This window comes from Arachis duranensis, unplaced genomic scaffold (genome assembly GCF_000817695.3).
Source record: "Arachis duranensis cultivar V14167 unplaced genomic scaffold, aradu.V14167.gnm2.J7QH unplaced_Scaffold_232525, whole genome shotgun sequence".
Taxonomy (NCBI): Eukaryota; Viridiplantae; Streptophyta; class Magnoliopsida; order Fabales; family Fabaceae; genus Arachis; species Arachis duranensis.
This window is the reverse complement of record NW_026264851.1, coordinates 306,591-326,700: the sequence shown is the minus strand read 5'-3', so window position 1 is coordinate 326,700 and position 20,110 is coordinate 306,591. Positions and strand designations below refer to the sequence as shown.

Below are 20,110 nucleotides of genomic sequence, written 5' to 3'. Positions count from 1 at the left end.
TAAAGTATTCAAACCGTCATTAAATTTCACCGTATAAAAGAATGTTATAATGTATATCATAAAAAATAAAAACAACAACAATAAAATCTTGTCTTATTTAACAGTAAGATTAGGTATATGAATCAAACGATATTATTAAATTCTATTATATATTATGTCTACCAAAAGACTGTTTATATGTAAATCTCGTTTGACCACCTTATGAATAATTTTTCTAAGTCTTCTTCTACCTTTCATCCTTTATCCATCTTCTATCTTATCCACCCTCTCGATTGGATATTCTGTAGGCCTTCTTCTCACATGTCCAAACCATCTGAAACGAGATTCTATTATCTTTTTCACGATAGGTGCTACTCCAACTCTCTCTTATATCTTCATTTCTTATTCTATCCAATCGTGTATGATCACTCATCCATCTCAATATCTTCATCTTTGTCACACTTAATTTATGTTCGTTCTCTCCTTTAGCCACCCAACACTATATCATAAAGCGTAGCTAGTGTGATAGTATGATAGAATTTATCTTTAAGTTTTAAAGACACTTTTTATTACATATAAAATCATACTCCGTCATTTTGACCAACCTAGTTGAATCCTATGATTTACATCTTGTTCAATCTGATCTCTTCATTATCCTATATATATAATGCACCCAAGATATTTAAAAGTTTTCGTAAAATATTTTCTCTAATCCTCACCTCTGATGTTACTTGATGTGTTCCGCGATTCCAACCCTAGGTAGAGATGAATGTATAGAATAATAGACAATAAGCAAGCAACAAATCAAAAGTGACATGTTGGAATACTGAATTCATGGTTCTATATATAACATATATGGCTTGTATCAAAAGAAATCATTGAAATCATCAAATCCTTTCTACACACCTTCCTAGCTACCTACATATCCAATATAATATACCCTATACAAATATACCCTCCCCCAACTTTATGAACCCTATATATATAATTATATATAAAGCTAAGCTTGCCCCTTCTCTACCGCAGGCAAATCAATATACCAGAAAAAAGAATACAGGAATATATAAAGTTTCATCATGGCAATCCAAGTGAGTGTATAATATGTAAACCATTGTGCCTTTTCCTTGCGGTATCCATAACTATGTATGAGTTTGTGATCAAGCCACAAAATCATGCAATAACTGTGCAGCAAACCTCTTTCTGTTCTGAATGTCAATGCTTTCATAGGTAGGTCCAGGGTGAGAAGAACTTGGATTGTTGATCACACAAAACTCGTTCCCATTGTTTCCAATCTCAAGTCTCCTTCCCAAACTATGCATATTCTGTGGAAGAAATCCATGTTGAGTTGCGGAGATAGGAACACTGTTGTCGTTGTGTGGAAGCCCCAGGGTGAGAGACACACCATTGTTTCCTTGGAACCTTGAAGAACCTAATTGATGATGATGATGATCAGTGACAGTACTGAACCTGGTTCCAATGTCTTCCATTGAGAAAGCTCCATAACCAGTGATACTATTGGGTTCTCTATGATGATCCCCATTGATGTGCTTCATTTCCATGTCCACTGAGAGGATACTACTTGGGGAGTTATGCATAATTTCGGAAGCGTTTCTAGCCTTGTTTGGGCTCCTAATTTGCATGTCAGAGGAACCTGCAAGATGGAAACCGCTGTGGGATTGAAGGGATCCTACTCCTCCACCCATGGGAGAAGTGGACAAGGAAGAATTCACCGAGATCTCGCCGGCGCCGGTTGGAGAGCTGTTGTTGTTGAAGCATTCTTGTTTTGATTGATGAAGAACTTTTATGGGATCAAGAACTGGATTATTATTGTTATTATTATCAGGAGCTCCATTATTAGTAGTAGCATTTGAAGCTGAACCTAACTCCTTGCTTGATTCCTTTGATCTCTCCGAACCGTTGTTGTTGTTGTTGTTATTGTTATTGTTTTCTTGCTCCTTCACTTCTTCCATGTACATTTCCTCAACCATTGGTTTCCATAGCCGAACCCGGGCATTGATGAACCAGTTAGACACCTGCATCCACATTCATTATATTGCTGTTATTATCTTGTAATGTAAGTAAACAAAAGGGTTGAAATCTGTTGATGAAACGTATGCATACCTGGCTCCTAGTAAGTCCAGTTTGCTTTGCTAGCATCACTTTATCAGAGTCCTTAGGATAACTGCAAGGTGAAAATTGAAATGAAAAATGTGATGATTAAGTTGATGAATGGCAATGACGATGTGAAGGAGATAGATAACTTACGGGTGAAGGAAATGCTCAAAAAGCCATGCACGAAGAATTGAAACAGCGCGTTCAGGTAAGCCTCTTTGTGGCCTCCAAGCATTGGGTTGAATCATTCCAAGTTGCTGCAGTGCCCTTTGTTGACGAAGATGGTGATCCACATACCTAAGCCTGGAACCTTCTACCTTAGCTCCTAAGCAATCATCCTCTCCCAATGTCTTGCTCGTTGCTCTTATCTGTGAAGATATGGCATCCTTAAGGCACCGGAATTGCTTCGAGATTGTCTTTAGGGCTAGCGACGTGTACGATTTGGCCGCCCCGAAACCCGCCGCTTGCTCAAACGATGATATCACAACTTGCATTTGGTGGTGGTATTGCCGGTACCTTTGTTCCACCTGCATATATTTTATTTAATAATGTTCCTTAAAGATGAACCATGAAAGGACAATGACACAAATTAAAGGTAAGAAAATTGGACCCATATTACTTTAACTCTCTCATAGATGTGCATTATTTATTTCCATTCCATCCAATATCACAATCAGTAATACTGCCATGGTTTTGGATTTTCCAGATGGGTCCAAAACACAAAAATTATTATATTCTCTGACACACTATCTACTACTCATCAACACCTTACTTTCCTTTTCCTCTCTACAAGTTAGAACTGAAAACGAGTGTGTGTGTTAGTTAGTTCCTGTCAGTTTCACTGAACCATGCACTACCACTGTCATATTCTTGATTATTCCTCCAAAAGCTGATGGATGAATCACGCATACATTACTTGCTCACATTGAATGATGACAACAAAAACCAAAAACCGCATAGCAGCAATTATTATTACCTAATATACTACTAATTAATTAACTAGTACACTGTTAGTACTTACCATATACACATGACTAATAATTGATACTTATTATTAAATAAACAGAGGGAGCAAAATGGAACAAGAAAGGAAAGAAGATAAAGGCACTATAAAAATGTATGTGCATAATAAATAATTGAGAAGATGAAATAATGTTATAGATATTTATTATTACTACCTCATCGAGCATGGAGACAAGCTTGGATTTCTTCATCTGAAGCTCTTGTCTCTGAGCAGTGGTCAGTTCAGCAACATGCTTCCCGGCGTCACTGTTCTCTCCGCCGCCGCCACTGGATCCTTCGCCCACGCCAGAATTTGATTCCCTATTGGGCTTCACCTTCTCTGCCAACTCCTCCTTTGAAATTCCCTTATTGCCCACGTTCACCACCTCGTCAAGAAGCTCCTGTGCGGCTTTCAGGTACTTTGATCCCAACAGAACACCCTGCACGCCCGAGATCCCGTTCGACGCCGATGACGGCGAGTTACCGACACCTCCGGCAACGGCAACTTCAACCTCGCCGGAGAGAGACCTATAGGTACCTGTTTGTTGCTGTTGCTGCTGCTGCTGCTGCTGTGAGGAGAGGCTGAGCGATAAGCCCTGCTGAGTAGGCCGCCGGAAACCCATGTCGGCGCCTCCGGAGCTGCTGGACGGCGACGGCTGAGGCTGGTCGACCACAGAGCCCCACAGATTGTACTGCACGCGCGGCGCAGAGAAGCCGTGGAAAGTGGGCGGGGCGGTAGCCGTGGCGATGTCGTGGTGTCCGAAGAGAGAGGCCCGGGTGTTGTCGTCGGAGTTGGGAAGTCGATGAATGAGTAGTTGGTGGTGTGGTGGAGGGGGCGCGTGGGATAAGTTGGCGAGGTTGAGCGCGTGAGCTTGGTGGTTAGGATTAAGAAGAAGCATGTTTTGCGTCGGCGCGTCAGAATAGGGCACGTGGTGGTAGTTTGGGTTCATAAGGTAAAGTGTCTGCAAGCCACCATCTGCACCAGAAGCGGAAGCTGAAGGCGAAGAAGATTGCATTTCAGAATTGCTTCCATGAAAGTACGTTGCCATCTCTGATCTCAAATTCTTATTCTCTCTCCCCACTGTACGGACAAACATTTAAACTTTCTATTATTAGTTCTCTGCACCACAATCATTATTTATAAAAGCATATTATAATATATTAATTAATTGATCCAGTACCAATAATATTGGGTTGGGCTAGCTTGGTACTCACAGATCCTGAAACAAAAAGGCAAAGATGAAATATTATTAGAATATAATTTTTTAAGGGGATCTGAATTGAAATTTGATGGTGAAAAGAGAAACAAAAGGAAATAAACAATAGAGAAATAATGGAAACAGATCCATCAAGATATAGATAGATATGTGTATGTGCAGAAGAAATAATATAAAGAGTTTGGAGTGTGTTGTTTTCATACCATAAAATAAATAATAATGATTGATGATCTTTAATCTTCAAGGTAGAAAGCTGCTATCTAAGCTTAGACAAACTAACTATGTATCCATCATCATCATCATCATCATCATCATCGCCCAAAAGAAAATTAAAGCTTCACCTTTTGCTTTCACAGTAGTAGGGATTGGATTTCGGATTATTCACTCGCCATAGTTTTCAACTTCTTCTCTTGCTTCAATTCCTTCCTAGTGAGTGATTATTATTAGTGATGACTGGTGACTTTAGTGGCCCGTTTTTAATTAAAAATCTAATTAATATAATATGGAATTGACCTCTATGTATTTATCAACAATAATAGACAGCTCGAAAGTAATTTTCTTGTATTGTTGTACACATTCAGCTACAGCGTTCGCTATGTGCGTCTTATCCTCCACACTTCTTTTTTCATTTTTTTTTTTAATTTAATTTTTTGGGTGCGTGTCTGTTTGGTATGCATAAAAAATTAGAAAAAACCTCATTCGTAGCTAGACATGAATCCACTCTACTCTTAGCTAGATTGTTTCATTATCATAAAAACCCTAATCAGCCCTCCAAATCCGCACTTATTCAAATTCAATAAATGATTTAACACTCCTACGATATATATAATAGAATAATTTAATTAACAACTAATCATGTTAAATATATATTGAAATCAGATATTAAAATTAATTATTAGTATAAAATATATATTAAAAATAAAATTATATATATAATAATTAATTTTGGTGTGTTTAATAAAATAAAATGTTTATGATTAGAGTATATTGCCACTAATTAACAAAACTCATCTTCACACAATACGTTATACACGTACGGATGACACTAATAATAAGAAAATAAACATGCACCACATAAAATTAATTAGCTAATAAATAAATAAATATTCTAGCTAGCAATGCAACATATGAGCTACAAAATCGTCCCCACAAAATGTATGTGTTACAGCATGAGAGGTCGCACCCACCAATGAATTATTATCTATGTTTGGAAAGGTAAAATAAAAAGCAGGTTTCAGATTAATTGCATTGTCGGTCCCTAAAATATCCTGCTATCTACAACTTGTAATTTCGTCATTTACAACATTTGCCTCGCAATATCTATTTCAGCCATAATAAAATGCACAAGATATACTATTTATTTTATCGGTAATAATAGGAGACAAAAAAAATGGTCCTAATTTATTTTATTTAATATTTATGTATTATTGTAATAATTAATAATATTATATAAGATAAATTTTATCTATTTTTTATATTATCAATGCCGTATTTAGAAAAATATCAATCTATTCATCACTATATTTATAAGTGAGTAAGGTAATTAAGTTGGTTACGTTAGTTATAAAGTTTGTTAAAACTAGAATTAATTTAGTCAAATATGTTTTTTCAGTTGTATTTGAATTGCATTGAGCTCAATTACAGTGAGCATTACTCTTATATATATATGATACTAGTATATTATGTGAAGATAGAACACAATTATACTTTCTCTATTTCACTCTTCCTTGTAATACGAGTTGTTCCGTTCGTGTGCAGCTGAAGTATGATGATTCTTTCCGCCAATGTTCAGTTTTGATAGAAAATTATACATTTTTTTAGGTAAAGGATGAAACACTTTGGCGAAATAAAATATTACGGTGAGAGTATCTGCAAAAAATACTTTAATGTTCAACTTGGAATAAGTTGTTAAAAAAGTAGTGTAAAGAAGAAATAAAGTAGATTGTGTGATGTAGTTCAGAGAGATGTGCGGAGAGATTCCTGCGCCAATTTATTTAATTTTATAGGATAAGTCCATTAGCACGTGTGTATTTAGTTTTAATCAGATTCTAATTTATAGTTTTACCTGAGTCGAGTTATAGCCAACAGACAGATCATAGCCCCCAAACTTCACCTGTATGTGAAAATTTTCGATTAAACAGGTCGAGCTTCCGACCTATAAATCAGAATTGTGGTTATAGCAGCCTCCAAGCTTAACTTGTTAGATTGAAAAAATGAAAAAAATTGGTAGCGAAAAAGTTATATTAAAAGATTGTGAACGATCGAATAGATCTATAAATCGGCTATGCAATGAGTGGTAGCCCCCAAATGACATTTGAATAATAAGAGTTGTTCGATCAATATAATTGTGTGGAGGATACTTTTCTGCTTAAGAACAATTTTTCATAGATGGCATATACTATTTGATTGACGCGAATTAAAAAGTTCAAAAATATGTATTCGTTTACCGAATCGATTGTATGATCCGAGAATGTAATGATCAATTGTCTTGAGAATTTTTTCAACCCACAACAACTTATTGACGAATTTCTTATCCAAAGCAATGAATTATTGAATACTGATTGAATAATAAAGATTTGTAACATAAATAAAATGAGTTAAAAATAAACATGTATTACTACTAATTAAATAAGACAAATTCTGACAATTTATTTTATCTTCCTAATATTACTGCTGACTAAATACTAAAAACTAAGACTCATAGAATATTTTGTTTTTATTTAACGCGTCTTTTTTTAATAACAGTTATATAATTTTGAGAAGACACCTTAAATACTCTTTTTTACCTTGCATAATACTAAAATGAGATTTCTTCTCAATATATATATATATATATAAAACACCTTAACCAAAGATTTTAAGACTTAGTTTGAGGTGTTATAGCTCAAGCTTTAGTTGCTTCAATCTCAGCTCCGTATAGTTTGACTCAAAATGTTCCAAAATAATGTCAAACAAGCACTGCAATGTTTTTATCGAAAGAGAGCTATGAATGTTGAATTTCATGCCCTTTCAAGATGCAAAACATGGAATTTGGTGGGTCCTCCATCAAATAAAATTGTGTTAGGATCAAAATGAATTTTTACAATTAAAAGAGATTCTTTAGGTAACATATGTTAGTGTTAGTTAGGCAACTAAATATCCTTAAAATTAGCAAGTTGTTAATTTGTTGTGACAGGTCAGTAAGTTAGTTAGCTTATTGTTTTTTTTTGTAATCAACTACAACCATACCTCTCACACCCCTTTTTTCTTTATAAATTGTAACTTTGCAAAATTCAAAAACAGTATTTTTTTATTTTTGAATCAATAACAAAAATTCATTCACTCTTAATTTTCTCTTAATTCTGCTTTTGATTTTAGTTTTTTCACATGGTATCAGAGCTTCGATTCTAATCCATAGAGGGTTTCACATCTTCCGTCAACTAACATTCCTTTGCTCAAGTTTTACAGCTACAATCAACAACAACAATAATGACTTCAATTGCCAATTTTTCAGCAACAATAAAGCTGGATGAAGACAACGTCAAGGCATAGAAACGCCAAGCACCAGCGTAAATCAAGGCAAATAGGTTGTAAAATCATATTGCCACGAGATCGTCAATTCAACAAAGTTCAACTCCAATCAAGATCAAGTAGAAAACTGAATCTCTCCAGAATTCGAAAAATAGGAACAACGAGATGAGTGCCTGGTAGCACAGATGCTCTCTGCCATGACTGAAATCTTTGTTAATAAAGTGGTAGAATATGACTATGCATTTGAGATCTGGAATACTCTAGAAGATTACTTTGTAGCGAGACTCAATTTAAGGATAAGATCACTAAAAGTGCAACTGAAGACAATCAAGAAAGATGGATCCACAGTTTCTGAATACATTGGCAAGATGAATAAAGTAATTAACTCACTTTTAACTCTTGGAGCTCCTCTCGCAAAAGAAGAATACTTTAAATGTGCTTTTGGAGGATTGGATGAAGAATATAGTGTGTTTATCACCATGATTAATAGAAGAATGGATCACATGGCAGTCAGTGAATTTGAGTCACAACTCCTAGCACAAGAGGAAGTGAATGATAGTTTTAGAAAAGTAGATCAAACCATGGCTCATGCAAACCTGATGCACAAAGAATCAGATGTAAGAAAAGAAGCTGAATACACAATACCAGATTCCTATGAAAAACTACACAAGAGACTCATACAGAGGCCAAAGCAGCAGAAGAAGTAGAGGAAGAAGCTTTAGAGGAGGCAGATCATGGTGGCAAGGGAATAAACCTTAATGTCAGCCTTGTGGAAGAATGGGTCATACTATCTAGGAGTGTACCATAGATTCAACTAAAGTTACCAAAATCCACAACTTCAACATTTTAATCAGGTGCCTCCGCCACCAAATGGTGTTTTCCATCAACAAAACAACCAAACACAACCCCACTACCAGTGCATTCAAAAACCAAACCACCCTAACCAAGCTCCTCAAGATTTGTTGACAGCTCCAGCAAGCAGCAGTAACGCAGGATGGTATCTTAATTCTAGAACATTTCACTACATCACTTTTGATCAAATGAACCTGATCAATAGTTCAGAATATGAAGAACCTGAGCAAATGTTTAGAGGTAATGAAAAGATATGAATATTGCTAACATTGGAAGGACTATCATGCATGCATCTATGTCAAACAAGTTTTTTAAACTCTAGAATTTGCTTTATGTCCTATAAATTTCAAAGAATTTAATGAGTGTCTCCAAATTTGCACTTGACAATAGAGTATTTTTTGAATTCTTCCTTTACTTGTGTGCTGTAAAATACCATAAATCCAAAAAAATTCTACTACAAGACAGGCTTAAAAATGAATTATATCATTTTGATAACATTCAGATACAAAGGCCAATATGAAAAATTGATAAAGTTCAAGATTTTTCTACTGAAAAGAAAAAGAAAATTTGTGCTAATATTGCTGCTGATAGTGTGGTGCTTGCTAATAGTCTGAGAAAAGAAAGAGAAGGGAAAAAGGAAAAAAATAGCAGCAACTCAACAAGAGAAAAAGAAGAAGTGATTAATAGCTGCATTAGTAGCACCAGCAGTACTAGCAGTTTTAAAATAATGGTCAAGTTAGTAGTATAATTCAGAAAGCAAAAAATAGTCACAGCTCGATAAAAGAAAAAGAAGAAAAATTTAGTAGTTGTAATAGCGATAGACAGCACACTAGCAGTTGTAATAGTAGTAGTCAAGATAGAAGTGCAAACAATAATGTTCAAATTCATCATCATGTCATTCTCAATATAAACAAAGTTGCAGCCAATATTGTTTTTTCTATCTCTACTATCAATGCTAATACTACCAATTCTAATGATGCTATTATCACTAACATACCTGAAATCAACAGCAAGTCCTTAGGCAATCAAGAACCAAATTCCGAATCCAATAACACTAGCACATTTGACCTCTGGCACCGTAGACTAGGCCACCCCTCACACAACATTACCAAAACTGTTCTCACCAAGAGTCAAATCCCATTTTGCCAAGAGCACAACAGCTCCAACACACACTGTGAATCATGCCTCATCAATAAAATACATCAACTCTTTTTCTCAAAGTCACAAAAACAAATACAACACACCCTTAGAACTAGTATATTCTTATTTTTGGGGACTTGCACCAACCATCAGCAGATCAGGCTTTAAGTATTATGTTTGCTTCATCGATGCCTTCAGCAGATACACCTTCACCTATCTCCTCTAAACAAAATCACAAACCTTCACAGCTTTCTGTCAGTTTAAAATCACGATAGAGTCTAAAATAAACCATAAAATTGAAGCACTTCAAACAGATAACGGTGGAGAATACCTATCCAAAGTGTTCACTCAATACCTTGGATAATAGGAAATTCAGCATAAGCTTATCTATCCTCACACACACCAATAGAACGGTTGTGTAGAAAGGAAACACATACACCTAACAGAGACCTCACTAACACTACTGTCCCAAGCCAACCTTCTCATATCCTTATGGAATGAAGCAATATTGACCTCCACCTACCTCATAAACAGACTACCCACCCCAGTTCTTAACCTCAAAATACCCCTATAAACTCTCTTCCATACCTCACCTGATTACAGTACTTTAAAGACCTTTGGCTGTACCTACTATCCTTGGCTAAGACCGTATAACAGACATAATTTTGATCATAGGTCCATCAAGTGCATCTTTATTGGTTATAGCTCTAACCATAAAGGCTACAAGTGCCTATCTCCATCAAGCAGAATGTATATTACCCTCCATGTCCTATTTTGTGAACACAAATTCCCCTTTTCTCTCCTCTTTAGTGACCATCACACTACCCTCAATCTTGAAAAACCAAAACCATACCACCCTTCACCTATACAATTCAACTAACATGCATAGGCATTCACAATCCTCCTTCCAATTTTACCAATTTCATATATAATTCATTGCCAACAATATCTGTTCATGTAACTAATGTTGCATCTGTTGATAATTTTACTAATGTAATTGTTGAAAATGCAGAATCTTCTATAATTGTGCCTTTACAGGTTGTTATTGGACCCAACATTCAGGTTGATTCACATAATGGTGCCTCTCTTACCGCTCAAGACACTCATACTCAAAACACCCATGCTATGCAAACTCGAAGCAAGAGTGACATTTTTAAACCTAGAGCGTTTGCTACCATTCTAGTTGCCGAAGAAGGCACCAACAATAACCTTCTACACTCAATTGTTCAGGCACTTGCGATCCCTATAGAGCTAAGAACATAATTAACTTAAATGATGATGACAAATATTTATTTATTGGGTTAAACACCTAATTAGTTTAGATTGTTTTTTATAAGTGTTGCAGGCCAAAATTAAAGTAGCAGCAACCCAAAGAGATGGAAACAAGAAACAAAGAATTGTTGGTGAGTTCTCTAACTCTCAAAGCCCAAAGAAGTGAAACAAAGAAATCAATTAGGTTGAGTGAAAAGTCAATCCAAGTCCAAGTTAATCCAGTTGAAGCCAACATCCACGAAGTTCTCTTCAGTCAGACTCATGAAGAAAGAGAGAAAGCTTCTTTCTGGTTCATCTACCAGAGAAGAAAGAAAGAGAAAGATAAATCACAAAAGCAAATGTCTAATCACCCTAATCAAAGCAAGCTAAGCTAAGTCAGAGTATAAAGGTGATTTATTTCTATTTGCATGTAAATTATTTTTTTCACTCCTTCAAATTTCTACAATGCCAATTTGGAATATATAGAGAAAGTGATTTCTGATAATCACTGCTATGAATCAAAGGTTTAAATTGTTTCTTGGGAATAAAGCACTATCTCAAGAGTTTGGATTTGAGTTTACCACTGAACAATTTTTTTGTTGCTTTGAGGTCTTCGGTCAAGCAAAAAGAACCAACTTTGAAATACCTAATTTAAGGGTTAATTGAAGAAAGAGAGATGACAAGTTAAGGAAGCTCAGAATTCAAAGAGTTGACTTAAGAAAAACCTAAACTGTGACTTTCTACAAGGTACAAAAAGAAAAAAAGTTTTCTGTTTTGAAACAAGGAGAGAGAACTAGAATCTGATTTTGTTTGAGAGCTTCCTTGTGAAGAGTTCAACGTTTTAGACAGTTTTTCTAAGCTAAAGAAACATTCCACCAAGATGAAGAGCTTCATCAGTGATAGCTTAATGCGGTTCAACTTATAGCAACAAAGGCTGTTATTCATCATCTCCTTCATGTTTTTCTGTTTTGTATTTCTGCTTCAATTTATACCCTTCTGTATTGTCTTTGAGAGGTAAAAGGCTAATAGAGAGACATTGAAAAAATTCTTAAGAGTGAAAAAGGTTGAGTGAAACACTTGAGAAAAAAGCCAAGTGTGATTTTAGATTTTCTTTGGTTGTAATTTTCTGTCTTGTGTCTCGTACCAGAGAGGTGCCCCTTACTAAGTTGGGTAAGCACTTAGTGTAAAGAGTTAGATATTAGCATAACCAAGTCAAGTTTAGGAAGAAACTTGTGTGTTCAGATAGGATTGTGTGAATCTTGGGAATTGGTGTATGTAATACTTTGACAATAATGAAAATTTCACCACTGTTGTGGTAGAGACTGGATGTAGGTTGCATTGCACAAAGCAACTGAACCAGGATATATAACTGTGTCAACTTCTTCCTTCTCTTGTTGTTCTGTTTTCTAAAATTTATGAGACAAATCTAAATTTTCTCTTAATTTTTTCGCTGCACAGTTCAAACAGAAATCAAGATTGAAGTTGGGCATAAAGACATAATCTAATCAAAGTAAAAGAATGTCATAGATTCAACCCTCCCCCTTTCTCTAAGTCTATTGTAACCTTCAATCCCATATTGGAGGGGGACAATGAATGAGGAATACTCAACCCTCATGAAGAACCAAACCTAGAAGCTGGTTGATCCACCTGCTTATTCGGAGCCAATAGGTTGTCGATGGATTTTTAGAGTAAAGAGGAACCTTGATGGAACTATTCAGAAATATAAAGCGAGGCATGTGGCCAAATGCTTTCATTAGAGGCAAGGAGTCAACTACAACTAGATTTTTAGCCCCGTAGTCAGACCTGCAACAATAAAAGTGGGACTTAACAGTTACCTGCAGCAACTGTGGCCAATATGGACACAATAGGAGGCATTGTCCTAATCCAAACATAACAGGTCTCTGGTTTCAAATCCTGGCTTGTTTCTTGTGGTTTTAAACTATATTTCTTATGTTATACTATGTGATCTTATTTTTAGGAAATAATCCTAGATCTGGAAGTTCACCTCAAGCAAGTGCTGCTTTTTAGGGTAGTGCTCCTACTCCTCAAAGCAGTGCTCCTGCTTCTCAAGGCAGTGCTCCTGCTTCTCAAGGCAGTGCTCCTGCTCCTGCTTCTGCTGAAACTTTTACTGCTCCTTCTACTACTGTAAGCCAAAGAAGAATGAAAAGGGGACGTGGCAGAAGATCAAGATCTAAAAATGCTAGGTCTGCTATATATACATGTTGTTGCTATTTCTCAACCAGCTCCATTACTACCTGTACCAGCTCCAACAAGTTTCACAACTCTACCACTACCTGCACTAGCTCCAACAAGTTTCACATCTCCACTACTACCTCAACTAGCTCTACCACTATCTTTATCAGCTCTAACAAGTGTCACAGCTCCACCACTATCTACACCAGTTCCAACAAGTTTCACAGCTCCACTACTATCTAAGACAATAATTTTTGGTGTAAGAAGCAGTGAAAAACTTAAGATAGGTGTGAAGAAGGCAAAAGTTGGACCAAATGAAACGATTGACCTCACAGCAGATTAGTTTTTTTAGATATTTAGGATTTAGTAGTATTAGTTTCTGGTTGTGAACTTTATTAAATTCTATGTCCATGTACTTTTAGTGTGATTGGACCACTTTTATTGAACCCTATTTAGGATGCTTGTTTTGTTTTTGTTGTTGTTGTCATATGGTCGATCTCTTTTTATTACTTTTGTTCTGTTTGGCATGTGGCTTGCTGTTTTAGAGAGACCACTTTAACTACACTTTAATGAATGTTAACTACTTTATTATGTATTTTATCTAATAGTCTTTTGTGAAAAAGAATGATATGAATGTTAACTATTTTTTTATTATTACTTGTTATTGGTAAAAAAAAAAAAGATGATTACATTTAGCACTAAATACTACACAAACACACTGTAGATATTCTTTTGTTCTAATTTATGAAACTTAATTAAATTAATACACTGTAAATTTTAGCACTACCACACAAGTTAATATCATATTCTGCAATTTTTTTTTGCTTCTTCATGCCACTTTCCATTCTTTCTGTTTGTTATTGGAGCAATGTAAAATCAGAAGACAATCTTCCAACATTTGCTTCCATGTATCCTATCTCTATATTTAATCTATCTATTTTTCTTTTTTTGCCTTTATTAGTGCAGAATTATTAGTTTCATCCAACCTTCCAAATTCTCCAGCATGTTTTGAGCTCCTCAAAACCTTATTTCTTTGTTGGGTGCATTTAGATCGACACCCAGCCTTATCTTTTTTATCAATTTATTCAAACAACTTGCATCTTCTATTGGGACAGGAGATAAATCTTTTATTTTTATTCATCACGGTACTGGAGGTTCGAAGTGTCAGTGGATCTTCACAAAAACAGTGAGTCCTCTTTTTATCCTTCACATCTTTTTCTTCATCAATCCACTCAAAGAAATTACACTTTGGTAACTTACAACAAGCTACGAATCTCCTATCTGGGCTGTTCATGGCGACGAGGAGAGCACCACTACCTCTTTCCCACAAAAGCATCGATGTCTTCTCTTGTTCATACTCCTAGATCTTGAGCTTCCTTCAGATAACTGGTTTGGATCCATTCAAACTTGAAGAAATCCTTAAAACCTAATAAAGATACTAGAGATATGTTGTAAGAGATCTTCATCTTCTCATTTAAAACGAGTCCTTAAAATATTGCTTCGTAAGGACATTATGGTAAAATAACAACGTTTAACATTTGTTTTATGCTAAACGTTAGTGGGGATTGATTACAAATTTTAATTTTTTTTAAAGACTTAATTATAAATTTTAAAGTGTATATAGAGACCAATTTATAATTTTATTAAAAATATAGAAATTAATTGTATAATTTAACCATTGATTTTCACTATCTTAGAGACATGATCAACAATAAAAAACTCTATGTTGTCTACATTTCTTCATCTAATCAAATAGGAGATATTTTTATAAATATCTCTTTCTTTCTGTACCTCTCTTTCACAAATGTAAGGACAAACTTAGAGAGATTAATTACCACAACCACAGCTAAGTTTGAGGAAGACAGGAGCGGAGTCACATATAACAAAAGGAGGGCAATGGCCCCTCCCAAATTTTAATTTTTCTTTATAAATTGTGTACAAATTTTATTTTAGTCCCCCTTAAAAATTTTATTTTACTCTTTTTTTATTACAAGATTAATTTTTGCCCCCTCCCTCAACTTCAACCTAGCTTCGCCCTGGAGGAAGATATAAGTGAATAAGGTAGTTAAGTTAGTTATGTTAATTATAGAGTTTGTTAGGACTAGAATAGACTTAATCAAATATTTTTTGCCAGTTGTAATTAGATTGCATTGAGCTCAATTACAATGAGCATTATTCGCGTACGCGCATGTGTGAGAATAAAATACACTCATACTTTCTCTATTTCACTCTCTTTCTTGCAATACAAACTTCACGCGGTTCTTTCTCTCTTACATTTTTACATTTTTCTGCTGCTTGTAACTCTTTGAAGCTGAATTCATGCCAGTCAATATAGTTCATATCTTGTTTGTTATCATAATATTAATACATATAGTTTAAATTGATTTTAAGTTAATTCTTGTCATAGCTGCATGCATATATACTACTTTAATCGAATTATCTAAACATGAGCTTAGATTAGATTAATTTTTTTAGCTCAACATGGATACTTATAGTTGTGGATAACCTAGTTCTAGCAATAAATAAAACAAAAAAAATCAAGTAGGTGAGTCGTCAAACAAGAGCACACAATAAAACCTCATTAAAAAGATTAATTAATTAGCAAAAAGTTTATTTATGTATCACCCCATACTTAATTTATTAATTAACACGTGTATGTTAATATACAAATGCATTTATAACCACATGTGTAATATCAAAGAACTTTCTTATTAGCTAATAATAATACAATGTAATTAATTATATTTAAGATGAGTGTTAGGACAGCAAGTTTTGTAATTTGTAGTCATTAATTAGTTATTATTAATATTTTTAATAATATAAAATTATATCTAATGATGTAAAATTATGTTAGTTAAATTTTTATAATGACATATAAATATATCTTTTAATTATATTTTTTGGATTAGAATTTTTTTAAAAGATGAGAATGGAGCTTGTTTATTAAGAGAGTCACTAATCATGCTGTATGTCTCTGCAGTATCCGAAAAATTCAATCTGGTGAATATATTCTAGTGAAAAAGAAAAAACCCCTTAAAGAGTCTATTTTCAATTCTAAACTAGCTATATTTCATTCTATACAAAGGGCTTGTTCGTTATTATGAGTTCATTACTTTTAGCTACTGTTTCCTATTGGCTGAGGGATTACATTGCATAATTATAAACGTCACATGTGAAAAAGTTAAAGTCTAAAGTTTGAAGATGGCGCAGATCTATCTGATTAGATCAACAGTTCCTCTCTATATTATAATATCTAGCAGTAATGATCATGTGTAGCTTGTAATAACTTATTAGTGAACGTATATATTTTTAAATAACTTATTTTAAAAATTGAAGTTAATAAATATTTATGAATTTAGTTCACCTGTGTTTTCATAAAAGCACATAATAAGTTTATTATTAATTCATTTTATCTTAGGTTTATAAATAATAAATAATAATATAATATTTAAATTTCAATCTAGAAACTACTATTTCATCTTCTCAAAGCACTTTATAGACAGGTTTCATAATGGATTACGAGGTTTAATTTAATTTTCTTCCCAAAAAAAAAAAAAAGCTAAGACTACATAATAAGTTACGTTGAGGTGGTGTGTGTGGAGATCGAATAGACTGCCAAGCGGAATTTCACTTTAATTTAATTAGTTCTATATATCATCAAGGTTACGTTAATCTCGCTTTTTAATGACAATATCTAATCAAGATGATAATTAAGAGAAAAGGAATCTATTGAGGTCATTATAAAAAAAAAGTGGATTAAGGGGGAAGAGACTTAAACGAGAGAGACCTATGTGGGATAATGGGTATCTGTTTAATATATAATTTAATCTTTGAAGTTAGGACTCTCAATTTTTGATGCCCATGATGGGCACAAGCTACCTTTGTTAAATAAATAGAATACTAAAGTTTATAATATTAATTTAATTACTACCTATCACTCTCGATGAGGCTAATTTTGCACCATAAGATCGGATGAGATCCGACTCAATACAAATAATATAATTTTATGATTTAACATCATTACTATTTGATTAGGCATCCATGGTTGATGCTGCGATATTTGTAACTGTATAGTTCCTCAACTTGCTCCCTTTGCGGAAATTGATGGCTTCTCTAAGACTTTTCTTCCCTCCTTGCCTATTCCTTGTCTTCTTATTCTTGTCTCACTATTTTCCTATACTAAGCTCTTTTTTTCCACCCTCTACCTCCTACGTATACATAATAATAATTTATCAATCAAGACACTTTTTTTTTCGTTTTCTTTTTTCATATTTCGTTAAGTGTTGAATATCATGTTAATAACATGGTGCAAATAAGAGGTCTTTAAATCATTAGATAGTCTCTGTGGCTCTAATATATATAGTTATTTTTTCAGTTATTAATAAATAAGTAATTAAAATTAAATAGTATAATTTATTTATTCATTTAAAAATTATATATATATATATATTAACTATTGTTGGAAGAAAATGTGATAAACTAAAATTTTGTGATTGTGTAGAAACTTTAATTTTTTATAGATGCTATAATTGTTGAATTTTTTATTTTAATAAATAAAATAATTATAATAATTACCGAAATAAATAATTTTAAAAATATTTTATCAAATAAATGTCTTTCTTTTATTTTGTTTACACTGTAAACGAAATAATTTCACATGTATCTTGTTTACAGTGTAAACGAGATAAGACAAGTTAGGCTGACACGTGTATACCTCGTTTACACTATAAACGAGATACAAGAGGACAAATTTTCAGCTGCTATAAAAGGATGTGCAACCTTTGGCATCCTCCACACACATTTTATATATTTTTCTGTCTTGTTTTTCTCACAAAAATAACGCAACGATGGCCAATAACAACAACAGCGTATACATGGTTGTGTGTGTTATCCTGATTGTCGTATGAGAAATGGCGACAATGGGGTGATATTTGAGTGTGAGTATCCGATGCTATTGCGCACTTAGTGTGTAAGTACGTTGTCGGAGTTGAAGAGTTTGATACTGAATAACCTCGGTGATATAGAAGCGAGGGAGGTCAGAAAGGTGGGGTATAGGTTGCTAGCACCCATGGGTAATGGAGTTTTCCGGTTTCGACTCTTTCACCTTCTAGGGAACGAGCATGTTCGACTCATGTTTGACATCCCTAGGAGGATCATGGCAGAACAGGTGATGGAGCTTTCCGCCGAGGTTGGAGATATTGGTCGTGGTGATTTTGTACACTCGACCTATGTCCAGGACGACTGACCTCTTGCACCACCATCGATCCATATCGTTGTTCCAGTTGATAAGGCGGATGCGGGCGACAAGGAGTCAGACGAAGAATACGCGGCGGATAGTGCCGATAGTGATTCTTTCGAAGAGGGCGATGATGAGGAGTTTGTACCCAAGATGCCCACCCCGAATGTGGCGCGTCATGTCTTGCCTCCACCTTACCCAATTCCGGCGCTATCGACAATGCCAAATCGTTATCATAGTCTGGATCTGGACACCATGCATGAGAGGACTCTGTTTTCTGACACGGGAGAAGAGGATTACAATCTGGATGGTGGGGGTAGAGTTTCGGGTCGACCACATATTCAAATGCCGAGACGCAGGGCTCTAGGGTATGAAGAATTACAGTATTTGCAGGAGTACAGAGTACCAGGTAATCGAATCAAACCGACTAAAGTACCATGTGCAGTGCCGGCAAGCTACAAATGGGTGTCCATGGAGCCTCCATATGGCCCTTAGGCAGAACCTCGGATATTGGTAAGTCCAACTTTAATTGTGCTTTTCAGTACTTCTATGCAAAATATAAAGTAGTTTTGAGATATAGCTGAACTAATACTCTTTTGTTGTGTTAGGGAGGTTCGGAGGATTGGTGGTGCGCACAGTTCTTTAGCACCCACCATGTCTCAAGACCATCGTCAGTTAGACAGCAGTCTCATATGCAGGGTCATATTACCGTTGATACAGTCCAATCCTTCCGTGAGCATTCCGGTTTTGCAAGGTGCGGTCCGGGCAAGCTATCACTTCAAACCTTCCTACAGAAAAGTGTGGATGGCGAAGCAGAAGGCAATTGTACAGATCTACGGAGATTGGGAGGAGTCATTCAACAAGGTGCCAAAGCTGCTTCAAGCAATGCAGAGCTATTTTTCTGGAACCATTTGTGACCTACGGGGCGGATCGTACTATGATAGACACCTTCTGGTCCGCAACTGTAGCATATTCGACAAAGTATTTTGGACTTTTCCGTCATGTGTCGAGGCATTCAAGCATTGCAAGCCATTTGTTTACGTCGACGACACACATCTGTATGGGAGATACGGTGGAGTGTTGCTTATTGCGATATCACAAGACGGCAATAGCAACATCCTGCCTATTGCTTTTACCATTGTCGAATCCGAGAGCACGGAGTCATGGTCGTTCTTCCTTACTAATCTCAGACGTCATGTAACCCCACATGATGGGCTGCTAGTTTATTGAATTCTTACACTTCTTTTTAGTTTTGTAATTAGATGAACTTAATATGATATACAACAACATTAAAGTTAAATACATATTTCTTTCTAACTTACATTTACTTCTACTTAAGAACATATTTATATGCTTCTAACTTACACATATTTTTAAATTACATATTATATACTAAACAAAACCTAATTAGAACGTTATAAATGATAGCAAGAGTGTACAAGTTAAACACGGTTCCAAATTAATATTTATGTCGTAACAACCTTCCACAGGTAAATAGAGTTCTAAATTTCTACTAGCTAGAGACTTACTGCTAAAACTACAAACTATGTTCTAGTTCTTCGTAACTACCCTAACCATGGTCACATACAAAAAAAAATTCATATGGGATTGCACACAA

At 34.9% G+C, this 20,110-nt stretch overlaps 2 protein-coding genes across 2 annotated transcripts; one reads left to right on the top strand and one right to left on the bottom strand.

The window, feature by feature from the left end:
• Positions 1 to 803: 803 nt before the first annotated feature.
• On the bottom strand, positions 804 to 4,732 carry LOC107462039 (BEL1-like homeodomain protein 1). Its single transcript, XM_016080594.3, has 6 exons — positions 4,514 to 4,732; positions 4,275 to 4,313; positions 3,270 to 4,174; positions 2,245 to 2,618; positions 2,101 to 2,161; positions 804 to 2,012 (listed from the first exon to the last, which is right to left on the bottom strand). The coding sequence occupies exons 3-6, from the start codon at positions 4,140 to 4,142 to the stop codon at positions 1,137 to 1,139; spliced, it is 2,184 nt and encodes a 727-aa protein (XP_015936080.1). The 5' UTR covers positions 4,143 to 4,174; positions 4,275 to 4,313; positions 4,514 to 4,732; the 3' UTR covers positions 804 to 1,136.
• A 13,371-nt stretch (positions 4,733 to 18,103) lies between these two features.
• On the top strand, positions 18,104 to 19,722 carry LOC127744095 (uncharacterized). The gene is made up of 5 exons (XM_052256368.1): positions 18,104 to 18,124; positions 18,223 to 18,463; positions 18,539 to 18,894; positions 18,938 to 19,005; positions 19,101 to 19,722. Exons 1-5 carry the CDS (start codon positions 18,104 to 18,106, stop codon positions 19,720 to 19,722), a joined length of 1,308 nt encoding a protein of 435 aa, XP_052112328.1.
• Positions 19,723 to 20,110: the final 388 nt, after the last annotated feature.

Coding starts and splice junctions, on each gene's coding strand:
- LOC127744095 (XM_052256368.1), top strand. CDS start 18,104: ATGGCCAATAACAACAACAGC. Junction 18,125..18,222: donor TGGCCAATAACAACAACAGC/GTATACATGGTT, acceptor TTGCGCACTTAG/TGTGTAAGTACGTTGTCGGA. Junction 18,464..18,538: donor GGTTGGAGATATTGGTCGTG/GTGATTTTGTAC, acceptor TCGTTGTTCCAG/TTGATAAGGCGGATGCGGGC.
- LOC107462039 (XM_016080594.3), bottom strand. CDS start 4,142: ATGGCAACGTACTTTCATGGAAGCAATTCTGAAATGCAATCTTCTTCG. Junction 2,619..3,269: donor TTGTCTCCATGCTCGATGAG/GTAGTAATAATA, acceptor AAATATATGCAG/GTGGAACAAAGGTACCGGCA. Junction 2,162..2,244: donor TTTGAGCATTTCCTTCACCC/GTAAGTTATCTA, acceptor TTCACCTTGCAG/TTATCCTAAGGACTCTGATA.